This window comes from Lutra lutra, chromosome 7 (assembly GCF_902655055.1).
Source record: "Lutra lutra chromosome 7, mLutLut1.2, whole genome shotgun sequence".
Taxonomy (NCBI): Eukaryota; Metazoa; Chordata; class Mammalia; order Carnivora; family Mustelidae; genus Lutra; species Lutra lutra.
In genome coordinates, this window is record NC_062284.1 from 80,678,560 (window position 1) to 80,695,862 (window position 17,303).

The 17,303-nt window shown below is 33.7% G+C and overlaps 1 protein-coding gene across 1 annotated transcript in view; it reads left to right on the forward strand.

The window, feature by feature from the left end:
* Positions 1 to 17,303, forward strand: part of SCFD1 (sec1 family domain containing 1) — a 107,325-nt gene that overhangs the window by 49,091 nt on the left and 40,931 nt on the right. The window contains exons 15-16 of the mRNA XM_047737274.1: positions 10,142 to 10,238; positions 15,330 to 15,400. Of these exons, the coding sequence (XP_047593230.1) occupies positions 10,142 to 10,238; positions 15,330 to 15,400 (168 nt within the window). The remainder of the gene's footprint in view (positions 1 to 10,141; positions 10,239 to 15,329; positions 15,401 to 17,303) is intronic.

The window sequence follows — 17,303 nt, forward strand, 5'->3', positions numbered from 1 at the left end:
CCAGGAGCTCAATGAGGGGCTTGATCCTGGCACCCAGAGATCATGACCTGGGCTGAAGGCAGACGTTTAACCATCTGAGCCACACACGTGCCCCTCTCTGGCTGTATTTTAAATGATCTCAGTATATATATGAAGCGAATGTTCATATGACCTTGTTGTCTTTTCAAGGCAGGGGGACAGTATATTCTATAATAGAAAGTCCCCAGTGGATAAGCTATCATCGTCTTTTACCTAGTCTTACCCAAATAAGATTAGTCACTGTCAGAACTTGAAGTTTTCTTCAGTTAGGACCAAAGGTGGCTCTTGAATGAGTTGGAATATCCTTTAACATCTCACTCACTGTGAATTTCGGGAGACCGTTTCCACCTTTCCAAAAAAAAGTGTGAAATTACCTTTCTCTGGCTCTTTGCTCTTACTTCTCTGCCATCTGCTTATGTTAAGATGAAGCATTGACATTGAGACCCAAGTATAAAGGTTAAATTCAAAGAAATAAAGATTTCTTAGAACATTCTATAATAAGAAAATAAACAACCTAATTAAAAAGTGGGCAAAAGGTTTAAACAGACTTACCTGAAAAAGATACATAGGTGACAAATAAGTTCAATCTCAGTAATCATTAGAAAAATGGAAGCAAAACCCACAATGAGACGTCACTACACATCTATTAAAAATGTCTAAAATTTAAAAATCAATAATGCCAACCTTTGGCAAAGATACAGAGGAACTAGAACTTTGATACACTGCTGGTAGAAATATAAAATGTTATATCCACTTTAGAAAATAGTTTCTCAGTTTCTTAAAATGACCTATCATTGGTCCAGCCATTCTATTCCTCAGTGTTTACCCAAGACAAATGAAAGCCTGTGTTTATTGTACACAGCATAAATATTCATAGCAACTTCATTGTAATAACCGAAAGCTGGAAACAACTCAATGTCCACCAACAGCTGAATTAGATAAATAAATTATGGTATATCTGTAAAATTGAATACTATTCATCAATAAAAAGGAAGGTACTGTTGACACATACAGTAATATGTTTGAATTTCAAATACACTGAGTGAAAGAAGCCACATTAAAGAAGAGAACAGAATCTATTATTGTATTTACATAAAATTCATAAAAATGCAAGTTAATCTACAGTGACAAGATGCTTATCAGTGCTTGCCTAGTAACTTGGAGAAGAGTGTTGGAGGGCCAAAAGGGAGGCATTACAACAAGGAAACTTTTCTGGGTAGTGAAAGGTATAATCACTATCTGGATATATATGTTATAAATAAAGATGCTGTGAATGCCCATGAGGTTTATGGGTGGGTATGTTTTTAGCTCCTTTGATAAATACCAAGGAGTTGGTTGCTGGATCATCTGATAAGAGTATGTTTAGATTTGTAACAAAACTGCCCACTGCCAAGCTGCCTTCCAAAGTGGCTGTGCTATTTTGCATCCCCACCAGCAGTGAATGAGAGTTCTTGTTGCTTCACATCCTTATCAGCATTTGGTGTTGTCAATGTTGGATTTCAGTGATTCTAATATCGTTTTAATTTGCAGTTCCCTAATGACATATGATGTGGATCATCTTTTCATATGCTTACTTGCCATCTGGATCTTCTTTGGTGACGTGTCTGTTCCCCTCTTGGGCCTGTTGTTTAAGTTGGTTGTTTATTTTCATAATGTTGAGTTTTAAGCGTTCTCTGTATTTTGGGGGGAAATGTCCTCTAATGGATGTATCTTTTGCAGATATTTTTTCCAGGCCTATGGCTTGTCTTCTCAATCTCTTGATGGTATCTTGGTATCTTTCACAGAACAGAAGCTTTTAATTTTAATTAAGTCCAGATTATTGATTTTTTTCTTTAGTGGATCATGCCTTTGGTGTCGTATCTAAAAGTCTTTGCTATATGTAAATTCATCTAAATTTTCTCTTATGTTATCTTCTAGGAGTTTTATAGTTTTGAATTTCCCTTAAGGTCTATGATCCATTTTTAGTTAATTTTTGTGAAAGGTAGGGTCTGTATCTAGATTCATTTTTTTTTTCTTTGCATGTAGATATCCAGTTGTTCCAGCACTGTTTGTTGAAAAGACTGTCCTTTTTCCATTGAATTGCTTTTGCTTTTCTGTGAAAGATAGGCTGACTGTATTTGTGTGGGTCTATTTCTGCATATCTCTTTTCTGTTCAATTGATATATTTGTCCTCCTTTTTGACTAGTAACACATAGTTAGGTATTGTGGCTGTATTTTAGGTCATAAAGTCCTCTATCTTTTTTCTTCTCCTTCAGTATTGTTTTGGTTATTCTGGGTCTCCCATGTCTCCATAAAACCTTAGAATCAGTTTGTTGATACCTACAAGATTACTTGCTGGGAGTTTGATTGAGATTGTATTGAATCTATAGATCAAGTTGGGAAGAACATGGAATCTCTATTTATTTCGTTCTTTGATTTCTTTAATCAGAGTTTTATAGCTTTCCTCATACAAATATTATACATATTTTGTTAGATTTATAACTATTTCATTTACTTACTTTTTGAGTACTAAAGAAAAATAGTATTTTTGATTTAATTTCAGATTTAAGTTGGTTATTGCTAATATATCAGAAAGAAGTTGGCTTTTATATAGTAGCCTTGTATCCTGCAGCTTTGCTATAATCACTCACTAGTTCCTGGAGTTTTTGTTGTCGTTTCTTTCAGATTTTCTATATAAAAAAGCATGTCATCTGTGAGCAAAGACAGTTTTATTCCTTCCTTCCCCGTCTTTTTTCTTTTTATTTCCTTTTCTTTTCTAATTGCATTAGCTGGTACCTCCATTACGATGTTGAAAGAGTGCAAGAGGGGACATCCTTGCCTTTTTCCTACTGTAGCCATTGACTTTGTATATTAACCTTGTATTCTACACCTGTGCTATAGTCTCTTACTAGTTCCAGAAGTTTTTTTGACATTTTCTACATTACAGTTGTGTCTTCTGCAAATGAAGAGTTTTATTTTTTCATTCCCAATCTGTAGATCTCTGATTTCCTTCTCTTGGTTGTTGCATTAACTGGGGCTTGCCATACAGTGTTAAATGGGAGTGCGAGAGGTGACATCCTTGCCTTGTTCCTGATCTTAGCTGGAAAGCATCTAGTTTCTCGTTATTTGCATTCTATTTTCTGAAAGAGATTATAGAGAATTGTTATAATTTCTGTTTAAATGTTTGACAAAATTCACTAGTGAGCACACCTAGACCTTAGGCTTTTGGTTGTGGAAAGTTATTTGTTATTGATCAATTTCTTTAATAGATGTAGATGTATTCACGTTATCTGTTTCTCTTTTAGTGAGTTTTCATGGGTTGTGTCTTTTAAAGAAGTGAGTTATTTCACCTAGACTCTCAGGTTTATGGGCACAGAATTGTTCAAATACTCCATCATCCTTTTGATGTCATAGGATCAGTAGTAATGGCCTCTCTTTCATTTCTGATATTTTCCATTTGTGTTTTCTCTCGTTTTTTCTTAGTTAACCTGCTAGATATCTATCAATTTTATTGATCTTTTCGAAGAGTCAGCTTTTGGTTCCAGTGATTTTTCTCTGTTAATTTCTTATTTTTAATTTCACTGATTTCCTTTCTGGCACTTACTTTAAATTAAATTTACTCTTCCTTTCCTGGGTATATCTTTTAAGAGTTCAACACATTGTTGCTATAAACTAAAACTAAATGCTTCTGAGAGTCATAGTAAACTAAGACTTCTTATGTTTATAAGTGCCATATAAATCTCTATTTTTTCTGGAAATATTATAAGTAAAGCAGTTTTGGGTATTTCATTACAATAAGGTTGCTAATATTTGTATTTTTAATACTTCTTATCTATAAAGACAATTTCATTTACATGTTAAATTTTTTACGACATAGGTTACTTTAGTCATTTTATTTTTAGGAGTCAATATTTAGTATAACTTATAGATTAAAGTTGTTTCTGTTTCCTAGAGCAGATTTGAGGCAGATTTCACAAATAGCGCATGGAACAAAAATAATGAAATAAAAATGGAATAGGTGACATACAGTTATAATGATAATTCTCAAATTTGGCTTTGTATTTTCAGGCAACCAAGATTCAAAAAAAGACAGATGTGATTAAGTTATTTAAAAAAAAAAAAAAAAACAAAAAACCTTCCTGTCAGAAAGGAGAAGTTTTTTATTCTTTTTTAAAGTTTATTTATTTATTTATTTTAAGTGAGCTTTACTCCCACTATGGTGTTCAAATTCATGACCCCGAGATCAAGAGTCATATGCTACACTGACTAAGCCAGCCAGGGACCCTTAAATTTTCTTTCTTTCTATATATTTATTTATTTTAAGTATATTTTTTATTCTAAGCAAACTATTTCTTAGCATCATATTACAAAATACATTGCTCATATTGGGCATTATCTAGAATAAATTGAGTGATGTAATGATACAGTATATTAATATCAGTTACACTTTTGTGTAATTAATTTTAATATAATTTTAACTCTTATACATATAAAATTTATATTTTAATATAAAATTACTTCTATAAACTTTAATGAAAGTCAAGGGTTTAATATTAAATATAATTCGGGGTGCCTGGTTGGCTCAGTTAGTTGGGTGTTCGACTTTTGATTTCCACTCAGGTCATGATGGGAGTCTGCTTGAGGTTCTCTGTCTTCTCCCTCTGCCCTGCTCCACCCTCGCTTGCACCTGCTTACATATTGTCTCCCTCTCTAAAATAAAATCTTTTAAAAAATTAAAACATATATATAATTCAGTGAGGGAGTTGATGAGTTTCCAATGTAGTTAGGTCTAAGTTTATAACATTTTAGTATCTAGAGTGGAAACATTGCATATTCTTTAAATAGTATGTTCCTACTTTTTTTCATTTGGGCTTTTGGTAGGGATTTGATAGCAGAGAAGTTGAAGTTGCATATTTTGATTTGGGCCTGAAATGCTAGAAATTCAGTGTTCTTGGTTGAGAGAAAAATGTATCTATCTGGCAATGAGATAAGTGGTTAGATTGTTGGCCTTTTGTAAAAATTGAAGATCCTAACCAAGTTCCTTACCTTGAAAGTGCAATCAATGTCCATCACTGCATAGATGAAGTTTATTTATGATTTCTAAGTCACTCTGTCAAATGAACAAGTACTCCAGAGTAAATATATTCATCCACCCATGTTATAGAACACCTTCAAAGATAATTTCATATATTATCTGGGTTTTGCACTACATAATTTTTTATGATGGCAAACCAGTTCAAACCCACCAGCGTGAAATGCAACAAAATGTACACCTAAATAATGGAAAATATATTAACTGCTATTTTGTTATATCCTAAAAAGCAGTTGAGATTTGGAGAAATCGTTACCTTGCAGGGGACAGGCATATAATAATAAATAAGTAGTCACAAGGAGTTCATATTCTATTGACAGAGCAACTGCAGACTTATGATAGAGCTTACAAATGCTACCCACCCAGGGGATTGGATATCCAAATACAGCACTAAAGGATGGTAGGGATTAAACATGTGAAGAAAGAAAGAAAAGGAAAAGCTAAGTTTTAAATGATCTTCAACTTAGGTATAGGTTATATTCTAAAAATACAGTTCTAAGTTCATCTTATCTTAGGCTCTACTTTACTATAGATAAGATGTGATTCATAGATCCCCTGTTCTTTCAAACTCTGTTTAATTCATTATGTGGAATTTTCCTACTATTGTCTTTCAACTGAGAAGGGTTTATCATCCCCTCTCTCTCCTGTGAGAAGTAGGAGAAGAAGAATATTGAGATTCCTAATAGTAAAAGGAAATATAACTCTCATCCTTCCTTTTTTCTATTTTTAAGTTGGGTGTGGAGCCCAACTCATGACTCTGAGAACAAGACCTGAGCTGAGGTCAAGAGTCGGACACTTAACCAACTGACCAGGTGCCCCAACTCTAATCCTTCTTACCTTTACTTTCACTGCTAACTTGTGCTAGGGGATAGAATTGGAGTTTGGAAAAGAGGGAAGGCCAAGAAATATTACTCTAGACTTTGTCATCAACCAGTTATAGACTAAGGTGAGGAATGAGAATTGTAGCTAGCAGTGAGCAGGGAGCACAAGAATGGTAGTGTTTTGTAGCTAGAATGGAAAGAATGGGTAAGAGAAGGAAAAATCCCTTAAAGTTACAGAAAGGAAGAAGGAATTGATTTCATGCCCTGTACAGGTCATCTGACAAATGTCTCTTGGTAATGGTTTTTCAGAAGACAAATTAGGAATACTATTTGTACATCCCAGATAACTCTTAAGAATTCTCCATTTTTGTGAGTGAATGGGGCAAGCTGGTTTTTAAAAGTGCCCACTTCTGTTTTATTTCAAAATAGGCTGTTATCAATCAAAAAAGTTGTGCTTGTGTGTTTTATGTTAATTTAATATAAATGTTGAGGTAGTATACTGAAGAGTAAAAAACATCAGGCTGATTTTCCGCTGGCAATTCTGAAATTGGGAGAAAAACACTAGAATTTTTTAAAAATCAGATTCTTTACTTAGCCCTTTTAAAGAGATTTTTGAGAAATTCATGGCTTTCAGAGTTCCTATTCATTAGACGTAGTTTGTATTCCTTGCATAGTCCTTTGGTTTTCTATAATACTCCCTTCCTGCTATTTATTCTTGATATTTATTGAAGTTACCAAAAATCTGTTTATCTTGACCTTGTTATTTTGTTTTATATTTTTAATTTGTCTGTTTTACATATAACTATTGTTATCCAAATTGTATTCTCCTTTGAACTCACATTATATAAAAATAATTAATCTTTGGGATTACAGAAATTACTTCTCTTGGTATTTTCCTTTACTTCAAGAAACTGAGAAAGGATCTCTAGATAATATATATATTGGCCAAAATAACCTTTTACCACATATACATAAATTATGTGTATTACCAAAAATAGCCCAAATATGTACTAATCAACAATATACTTTCTTTCATAAAGCATATACAAAAGAAGCAATAAATTGTACTTGAGGAAAATATAATTTTCCCTACTCTTTATCTGTGGTGTACATTGGAGTCTGACCGGGATTTGAATCTCAACTCTCTACTACTTCTACTCTGGTAACCTTGAATAAATATATGTTTCTGTGTGTCTGTTTCTTCATCTTTAAAATGGGACTAATTATTCGTAGTTTATAGTGTTACTTGGAGAATTAAATGAGATTATCTAAATTAGTAGTTTTTAAACACTAGTACTGGTACTCTAGATCATTATAAGGACATTTGATGGGTCATTTATATCTATTTTATGTTTAGGGTTCTGCAGAAGATATGGTTTGAGATAGAGGGTCCTGAGGTTCTCTGTTTAAAAACATTTGAAAACCATAGCTGCAAGTAAAGTGCCTTGCACAAATAGATCCTGGACATAAACTAGGTCTCATATGCAGATTAGAAAATCTGGACGTTGCTCCGTTCCCTCCTTTATGGGAATTGGTATATTAAAGTGCTAAGTTACTTTTCTTTTACTGCTTTATCGAAGTATAATTCACATACCATACAGTTCACCTATTTAAAGTGTATGATTCATTAGTTTTTAGTATATTTACAGAGTTGTGCAACCACAGCCAAAATGTACTTTTAGAACATTTCCATCACCTCCAAAAGAAACTCCCTATCCATTATTAGTCAAACTAACTTATTTTGGATTCTATTTCAATTGCTTATTAGAACTTTAAATGTAAGTATGTTGAATATCAAGAAGAAAGCAAAACAAATCTAATGAACCATGTTTCTTCCCTGATTTGTATGTACAGACATTAAAGTCCGTTATGGCCCTTAGAATGCTTAATTTTATATATTACATCACCAAAGACAATTCTTTGCATTGTTCACTTCTAGAAGTTCATTTATCTACTCTCATGACTTCTAAAGATGACTACTTGATCTGTGTATGTCCTGCTCTTGGTTGAGAAATTCAACAAATACTTTGTCAAGTACTTGTTATCAGCCAGGTGCTATTTAGACTCCGTGGGTGAAACGATTAAACAATTTCTAGAGGGGTGGGATGTAAACAAAGAAGAGTAATAAAGTGTGATCATACTATGAAGAGGTATATATGATGCTGATGGTACACATTCAAGGGAATAATAAATTCTTCTAGCCAAGAAGGAGATTGAGGGAGGGGCAAGAAGAGAAAGAAATAGAGATTGAAGAGAGTTGCAGAGAAGCTCATCCTTAATGAATAGAATTCACTGCACAGGTAATGAAGAAGGAATATATTCTTAAAAAGCTAAGAGAATAACCCAAGCCTCTGCTTAGAGGACTAAAAGCATACATGATGTTTAATGAAAAGTGAGGTTATTTGATGTGACTAAAGGAAACTAAATACAGTGAATAGTGGTGAAACAGAAAAGGTTGGCTAGAGAAGATTGTGAGGGCCTGAAAGTCAGCTTAATACAGTTTTATCACCTCTCTCCTCCTCTTTCCTGGCTTCACTCTACAGATAATTAGCCTTTTCCGGTCTAATATTCAGTTCACATTAACATAGTTGCTACTGCCATCATCCTAGTTCCCCTGGAGTTATCTTTGACTTTTTTTCACTACTTTGTGTGAATATCCATTGTGGATATGTGAATATCCATTCATATGTTATTACATATCTGTCTCTTTCCATTCCCACAGCCACTATCATGGTCTCTTTCCTAGGATCTCTTTTCTATTTCTTTTGTCCATTTTAGTGTTATATTTTTCCATTCCTAGGACTTCACCTCTTAATCTGTGGTACTGAAAGTAGCTTTATACAGTAGCTAAAATAGTGCCTGAACACTATGAAGGGTCAAAAGATTTGTAAGAAGGAAAACTCTGTTTACAGCGTTTATTATACTCTTACCAGGAGTTGACTGACAAGGGAATTCCCTATGTATTGATACAGAATAGATTGTTGAGTTAAAGCAAGGAACAGAAGAATATAGTATATTCCCTTTGTGTCAGAAAGCAGAATACTAGGATATAGACCCTGTTTTCTTACATTTTGTATAAAGGAACTGGACAACTATAGAAGAAATAATTGAAGTAAATATCCATAGGCATAGGGGTAGAAGAGAAGATGGGTGAGGACAGGTCTCAAAATACACCTTTATATGTTGTTTTGATTTTTAAAGTATTTTAAAGTATTTCATCTACTTAAAACTCTGGCCTTGTGTGCCACTGCGGGGGGATGGGACTGAAGGACTCTGACTGACTTTCTGTTACCTTATATATGAAATCACTCCTTAGTCTACCATTCAGAATTCTGCACTGATTATGCCATGGTATGATCCATTTCACTGACATGAACTCTGTTCATGTCCCCAAATCACTTTCGAAACTTAAGTCAAAATACATTACTTTCTTCTCTACAGTTGGTTAACTGTTTATTTCATTCTATCATTTTAGCTTAATATATTTATGTTCTATGTTTATAGTTTGGTTCTTCATTGGTATCTCTGAGTATTCTAATTTATTTCATGAATGATTTCTACTCCCACCTAGATTGTGAACACTTTCAATAAAAATCATATTCTTTTCTCTTTGGTATTATTGAATCATAATTTAGTAGATACTCGGTAATGATAATTTTTATTTACTTTGGAGGAACCTAACATTTTAACTTCTTTTGGATAATTTTAATAATTTTAAATCAGAAGGGGTATCATACAGAAAAGCTAAGTTTGACTACTTTTCCGTTACCTAAAACTTCAAAGTATTAAATAGGAAAATTAGTTTTATTTAAAAACTGCTGAAAATTATTTAGGGTAATATTCTGTCTAGTAGTTAAGGTTGAAAATGTATGGATTTGCGCACTAAAAAAGTAAACATAACATGACCACCTGACATTAATTTGCATGGAATACAATATAATTTATATGCTAGTTGCTAATTAATATAGTAAATGAGATTGGTGTGATTTTTCTCTTTGTTAATTTATATATATAATATGCAGAATTAATTCTGAATTTATAAGTCAGATATGATAAAATAGGCAATTTTTTACATTAAGTAATCAAAAGTAAGAAACTTTGAAAATAAATTCTATTAGAAAATGCTTGTTTTTAAAAATTGATCATAAAAAATAGAAACTTGTAAGCTGAGAGGCCCTTAGTATGTTTTTATTACTTGATGTAGCCTAATCTAATATTTATTTTGAAACAGGAAAGAAAACTAGATGTATATTTTGAATACGAAGAAAAAATAATGAGCAAAACTACTCTGGATAAATCTCTTCTAGATATAATATCAGATCCTGATGGTATGTACCATAAATTCAAGGTTACTGTTAAGATTCACAGTTGATGAAACCAGCATTTCAATTTAAGTAATATCTGAATAGAATTATTTTTTTTTCTGACAACCCATGCTAATAATGAGATAACTAAATGAGCTATTTTCTGTTGAGAAGTTTGTAGCAAAGCATTTCTTAAAGTGGAAAAATGATTTGCATTTTATTTTATTGAACTTTTCTCTCATGGTATTTAAGAACTTGTTATATTCATTTATTTAATGTGATAATATATCTGAAGTTCAATTTCTGCTGATTTTCGGAAGATTTTTAAAGGTATAACATTCAAAGCAGGTGTCTCTAAGTGTTATACTTTCTAATTACCTTGGTTTAACCCTAAAGAGTTTCCTAAAAAGATATATCTAAAACTGAATTCTGTTTTAAATATTTAGGGAATTTACTTTTGAAGAAAGTAAATCAGTCCCTTTATATTTGCATTTAACTATTTATATGTTAGCTTTTCTTAAAACAAGATAGGATTCTTTGTACTTAAAAAATGTATTGTAATTATTGCTTTCAATTACAATGATCATGGGATCCACATAGGTTTTAGCCTCTAAAATTATACTTCAGAGTGCTCGCTTCGGCAGCACATATACTAAAATTATACTTTAGAGATTTGATCATTTCAGAATAGCTTTCAATTCAAATTTCAGTGCTTTTCCAAAATGAGTAAAAAAGTATATAAGCTGTTCAGTTTATATTTTGCATACAAATTATTTAGCTGAATGATGATGGTTTTTGAGTTAGAGTTAGGTATGAGTTTTAGACCTTATTCCAAGTTGAAAAATAATAAAATACAAATTGTAATTAGAGATTCTACTCCTAAAAACTTCTAAGAAGCTGTAAATATTGCTCACACTTTTAAGAAGCTAGATTTGTAGTGTGAGAACCTAGCATTTTGAAGGTATTTACACTTGTGATATCTAGCACCAATGTGGAGCTCAACCTCCTGCATTTGTAATGAAAAAATGCAAAATATATAAGCCCATCCCTTCAGAGCTATTCCTTATTATTTACAATAAGTTTTTAGTAAAGTTGAAGCAAATAAACGTGTTGATAGAAAAACAATGAGACCCTTCCTGTTTTCTTTCCCTTACTTTTTTGGTTTATTTGTAAACATTAAGAATTGCAGAACAAGGTAGGCCTTCATGCAGAGTGGAAGTCTGGTGCCACTTTAGCCCAGAACAAGATGTTGGAACCTGAGCAAGATGAAAAGGGCAACCACATGTGGGGTAGAGGGAAGACTGGTGATCAACCATGAAGTGTCAAAGCCCCCAGTGAATTGAGCAGAGTATCCACATGTGAAAGCATGGTATATAAAAGCTCTAACAGGGCGCCTGGGTGGCTCAGTGGGTTAAGCCTCTGCCTTTGGCTCCGGTCGTGGTCTCAGGGTCCTGGGATCGAGGCCCGCATCGGGCTCTCTGCTCAGCGGGGAGCCTGCTTCCCCCTCTCTCTCTGCCTGCCTCTCTGCCTACTTGTGATCTCTGTCTGTCAAATAAAATCTTAAAAAAGAAAAAAAGCTCTAACAGATTGAGGAAGGTGACTATACACAGGAGCAACCCAGCATCAATCTAAGTGGGGTAATAAGTGTGGCCAGGCATGTGAGTGAGTCCACTGTAGGGAATCAGAGCCCAAATGGAGTGAGAGGACGTCCATGCAGGCAAGGGGATGGCTGCAGAGATAGGAAATTTGTTACATACCACAGACTGGTTAAATAAATGTGTATGTCAGATAATACAAAAGGAGCTAGGTTTCCTGCTGTCAGGGAAGGAAGTTATAAATATGGAAAGGGAGAAAAATATAATGAGCCCTGTAATGTTGGATTGGAATTAAGGTGTCATTGTAGACCTGTGTTTTCACTACGTATTTGTCAGAGAAATAAATACAGATAGGTGTGTACACCTATATGTGTTCCCTAGTCCAGCCAAATAAGCAGGGGTGGAGTAACAATACTCCAGTAGTAAAGATTTTAGCTTATAAATACCATTTTCTACTCATTGGAGAAGTAGTTGATTCCAGGGCTGAGGTAGGCAGAGAAAATACAAAATGAGCCTAGAACAGTTTGTTGTGTCAGAAAACAAAGAATATACTCAGAAAGTGATGGGACATGTCAAAGAGACCCAGAAGTCAGCTTGAAGAGACCCCCAGTGGCGAGATCATGACATCATGAGTATCAAAATAAATGTTGATAACAGATTATAACTCACTGAATGAAATAGGAAGCCATCAGTCCACAGAGATATAGTAAATGAATGTTGAAGTTTCACAGGATATTTAGTTTCAAATTACCTCCCTGTAAAATACTTCTTAGTTACAAAGAGAAAACTAACTTTACAGTGGAGAAGTATGATAGATCCCTTACTAGGTAATCTCAGTGAACATCATCAGTAATGAGACATATTGAAATAATGTCCCATCCAGTACAAAGATGCAGTACAAAGAATATAGTTTTCCCTTGTGATATTCAAGTCAAAGGTGATCATAAGGAAATATCAAACAAAATTTAATTGTGAGATATTCTGCCAAAAAAACAAAAACAAAAAAAAGCCTGTCATCTCCTAAAACATCAAGGCCATGTAAGTCAAGGAAAGACTGAGGAACTGTTTCATACAGAAGAAGTTAACTGTATGTTGTGTGGCAGCTGTATATCCCACATGATTCTAAAATTGATCCTTTTGTCATAAAGGATATTACAGACTAGTGGTGAAACTTGAAATGACATCTGAGGATTATATGTTATTACTAATTTATCGATGCTGATTTCCTGATTTTAATAGTTGTTATATTGAGCTTATTATATTGGGGAATTTCTGACATTTGGGAATGATGGGGACAGCAGGTCAGAAACTTTAACTCGCAGATTGTTCAGGTAGATAAAAAGCTTTCTGAATTCTACTTAAAACTTTTCCCTAAGATACATCAGATTACTCAGTAAGAAAACTGACCTTAAAATTGAAGCAGTTCCAGTGGAATCTTAGGTATGACAAAAGGATCCAGGCTGCCAGAGGTTCTAGAGTACTTGCAGTTGTAAAGGATACATTTTTGTAATTTCCATTTGATTCCTCTGTGATTAATATTTCTGTAAAGATTTTATATATTTATTTGACAGAGACATCACAAGTAAGCAGAGAGGCAGGCAGAGAGAGAGGGGGAAGCAGGCTCCCCACTGAGCAGAGAGCCTGATACGGGGCTCAATCTCAGGATCCTGAAACCATGACCTGGGCCGAAGGCAGAGGCTTAACCCACGGAGCCACCCAGGCGCCCCTGTGATTAATATTATTATAAGCATCAGGATATTCTCCAACTCTTACCATCATAGTATTCTTAAAACCCTTAGGAGAAATTTTGAGGGCTTTTTATTAACACTATAGCAACTATAAAATATGTTTCTCCTTGGAGAAGAGAATGGGAGCTCTCTCTTCTTTAAGCAGAATAAGTGCCTGCTATTAGAAAGGCTATGCTAGATGCTGAGGATGTTGCATTACAGTCCCCTAACACTCTGAAGGAGGGGAGTCTTTGTCTCCTGTTTTAGGAGTAGTGGTCCCAAGAGCCTGCAGCAAGCCTCATTGTTTGTTTGTTTGTTTTTTCTCTTTGCCTTCTAACTACTTAGCCATAGTTGCAGGAAATGCACAGTGGAACAGGGTAACTAAAGCCAAAGCTTTCAGGATAGAGCATCAAAAAGGGAAAGCCAGGGGATTTGGAAACTACCAAGATTGCGGAGAGGAAGGAGCTCAGGAAAGCAGCCTCATAAAGTTGTTTATGAATTCCTGGGCTCACCCCTGAGCTGCACATACGTGAATTAGATCCTAAACAGTATTATTTCAAAGACTGCGAGTTGAAGGGCTAGACAGTTTCCCAGTTCCCATAGTGGCCACTAGATGGTTGGACAGATCCCAGTAGCACTGCAGAAGTTTTTGAAAATATAAATCAGTGTGATGGAGCCACAACCCACAGAAAGCTGTTGGAACTTTGGCCTGAACCCAACCAACAAATTACCTGCTAAACAAAAATAGCAGCTTTCTCCTAGGACTTAAACAAGACCCTGAATTTCATAACCTGATTTTCAAAATGTCCAAGATACATTTATTTGTAAATATCAGAACTTTGGAAAACCCATTATTGATCTTTATTACCATTTGTTGTCATATTTAGGGAATAAGGATAATTTGAGAATGGTTATCTGGATTCTGAACCATATAAAAAATCGATAGTTCATTAGTCATGTTTTGAAAAAATTTTCCTAGTTTTTATTTTATAATAAAGTGTAACAGTTTCAAGTTCTTGAGTATTAGGACACACTTTGAAGTGAGAGTGCATATTGTTATTTGTTGGTGGTGAAATTGTGTTACCTCTGACCAGTGCTTTGCACCAGAGTACACCCAGTAGCAGAGGGGGAAATAAATGAGTTTCTCTGTCCAGTTTTGGGTTCTGGGTAATAGGAGTAGCAGATCAGACCCACTACAAGCAAATTTCCTTGAAATTTTATGTTTTGTCTTAAACAATTTCAGGCAAATATATTTTGTATTATACAACAGTGTTTATTTTAATATAAATGTATTCTTTTTCCAAATCTTGTGATACGGTACCCTTCAGAAAGAGACGTTTATATGGTGACCACACTTTTGAGAAGTACCAAAGTTTTGTAACCCGAAACCTAGAATGACCATATAGCTACTTTCCCAGAACAGTCTCATTTTTATATCTGTTGTCCTTACATAATTATTACTGGCATCCCCTTTCCATCTCTGTGATTACCCTACCTATGCCTTTCTTTCTTTCTTAGTTCACATATAAAATGTAAATCTCTTACAGATATTTTGAAAGATAGAATGGACATACTTCTGTATTCCATTCCTTTAATCCCATAGCATTTAATATTTTTTCCATATCTGTGTTGTCCATGGTTATAGTTATAGTGCCTATAATCTTAAGTCAGTTAAGTCAAGAACCATATTTTATCTTTTCACATTTATGTGCCTTAAATTTTTATACACTTGTGTTGACTATAATACTTAACCAGAATTATGAAAGTTTTTTTATTTATATTCCCCTATGTAGCAGGAACTCCAGAAGATAAAATGAGGCTGTTTCTTATTTATTATATAAGTGCACAGCAAGCACCCTCTGAGGTATGTCCTCCTTGTTCAGTTATTGGGTAGAAGGGGAAATATTTGTCTGTTTCAAAAATAGAAGACCAGATCACTATGGCCAAATAACTACCTCATTCCTTTCTTTAAAAGAAAAACAGTTTGTTAAGGCTAGTTCTATTTATTGCTGAGTTTTATAGCAATATTTGTTGTCACAAAGAGAACTATCCACTCATGAAATGTCTGACCACTTCTAAGTTGTTGGAATATAAATTGGATTCAAATGGCCAAGATTCTTATTTCTGGAAAATAGCTATTGTAAACTAAATTAGCCAAGTTTGCTATGCTTTTTGAAACATTGGTCTTATTTCTTATTATGTGATAATCTTAAAAGCTCTGTTTCTTTGAGCTATAGCCACTAATGTCTTCCAGTGAATTTATCTATAACCTAAGGTAAAAATTTGGTAATATTTTAAGGTTATTAAAACTAATGTTCATTATAGAATATAAGGAGTCAGTTGTAGGAGAGAATACTCAGAGTTCCAAAAAGTTATGTAAATACTGTAATTTTAAATTTAATGAGATTAAACTTCAGATTTGTATCTGTCATATGATTCATAGAAAAATAAAGTTGACTTTTTTGTATTGCAATCAAATAACTTCTATATCAATAAATTTCTCAGAATGATTGGAAAATGATACATTTTCCTTTCTGAAAGATTTTTTTTCCCTCACTGGAAGATTGGGTAATTTTGTGGGTAATTTTGTTGTTTTTCATTTTATGTGGTAGGCCATCAGTTGCTTTTGAAGAAAAAAAAAATGTTTATGTATAGGTAATTGATTTTGAAGGCAAATGGTGATTTTGGTGTCAGTGTTGTTGCCGGGTTAGAGACCAACTAACTCTCTCTACTGTTAACTCAGTGAAATTTTACTGGATGAGCAACAAGCATGAGAATTTTAGAGATGACATCTAGAATGATATAATTGTAAACTTCTTTCCTTCTCTGGCAGCATTTATTCTTAAAAGTCTGTTTGATCATAACACTTCTTTTGGTCAGAAATCTCTAGTTTAAAACAGTAAACTAAACCCAGTATTTCCGTTAGGCCAATTCTGCTTTATTTTAGGCATATAGCTTTTATTTTAATTCAGTAAGAAAGTGTGGTTTTCTTTTCAGGAGTATCTCATACCTGTATCTTAGGGGATTTTTACAGGCTTTATATATAGGTTTATATATATATATATATATATATATATATATATATATATATATAAAGGATTATAGCCTATTTATAGTATTTTCTTAAGAATTTATTATTTTAAAACTTAATTCCATGTTCCCTTATTATGACCACATATTTTTATTTATTTTTGGTAAGGACCATGTCTTTTCATAAGTTTAAGTGATCACTAAGAGGCTTAAAGCAAATTATGACAGCCTGATAGCCCCAAAAATGCAAAGTAGTAAACATCTCTGTTGAGCTTTAAATGCCTATCTTGTAAAATTTTTATGGTGGAGTCACTATGATGATAGGCTTTTATAAAGTACAAGAATTCAACTACACTTATTCATCAGGAAACAAAAATAGCAAGAAAGAGAAAACAATAGTTTAAAAAGTGTAAGACACCTGATACTCAGTTAATGAATTTGGACCATAAGAGTGCATATGAGAGGGGAAAACCTGAATCTACATTTACCTTCAGTCAGTGTCATGTCATAATGTCCCCTTGTGTTTCTGGTTTTAAAATACTCTTTGTCTAGTCAGATATTCATTTAGTGCTTATCCCAAGGAAAGGCAGTCTATTTCAAAAATGGAGGAAAAGACTGGCTTTGTTGGACTCACTGAGGGATGACAGAATACTGGCTAGGTGATTTTGGAGCCTGACAAAGGTAATTTTCATTAGATATGATTTTTGTCTCAGGTGCTCACTTACATACTCACTTAA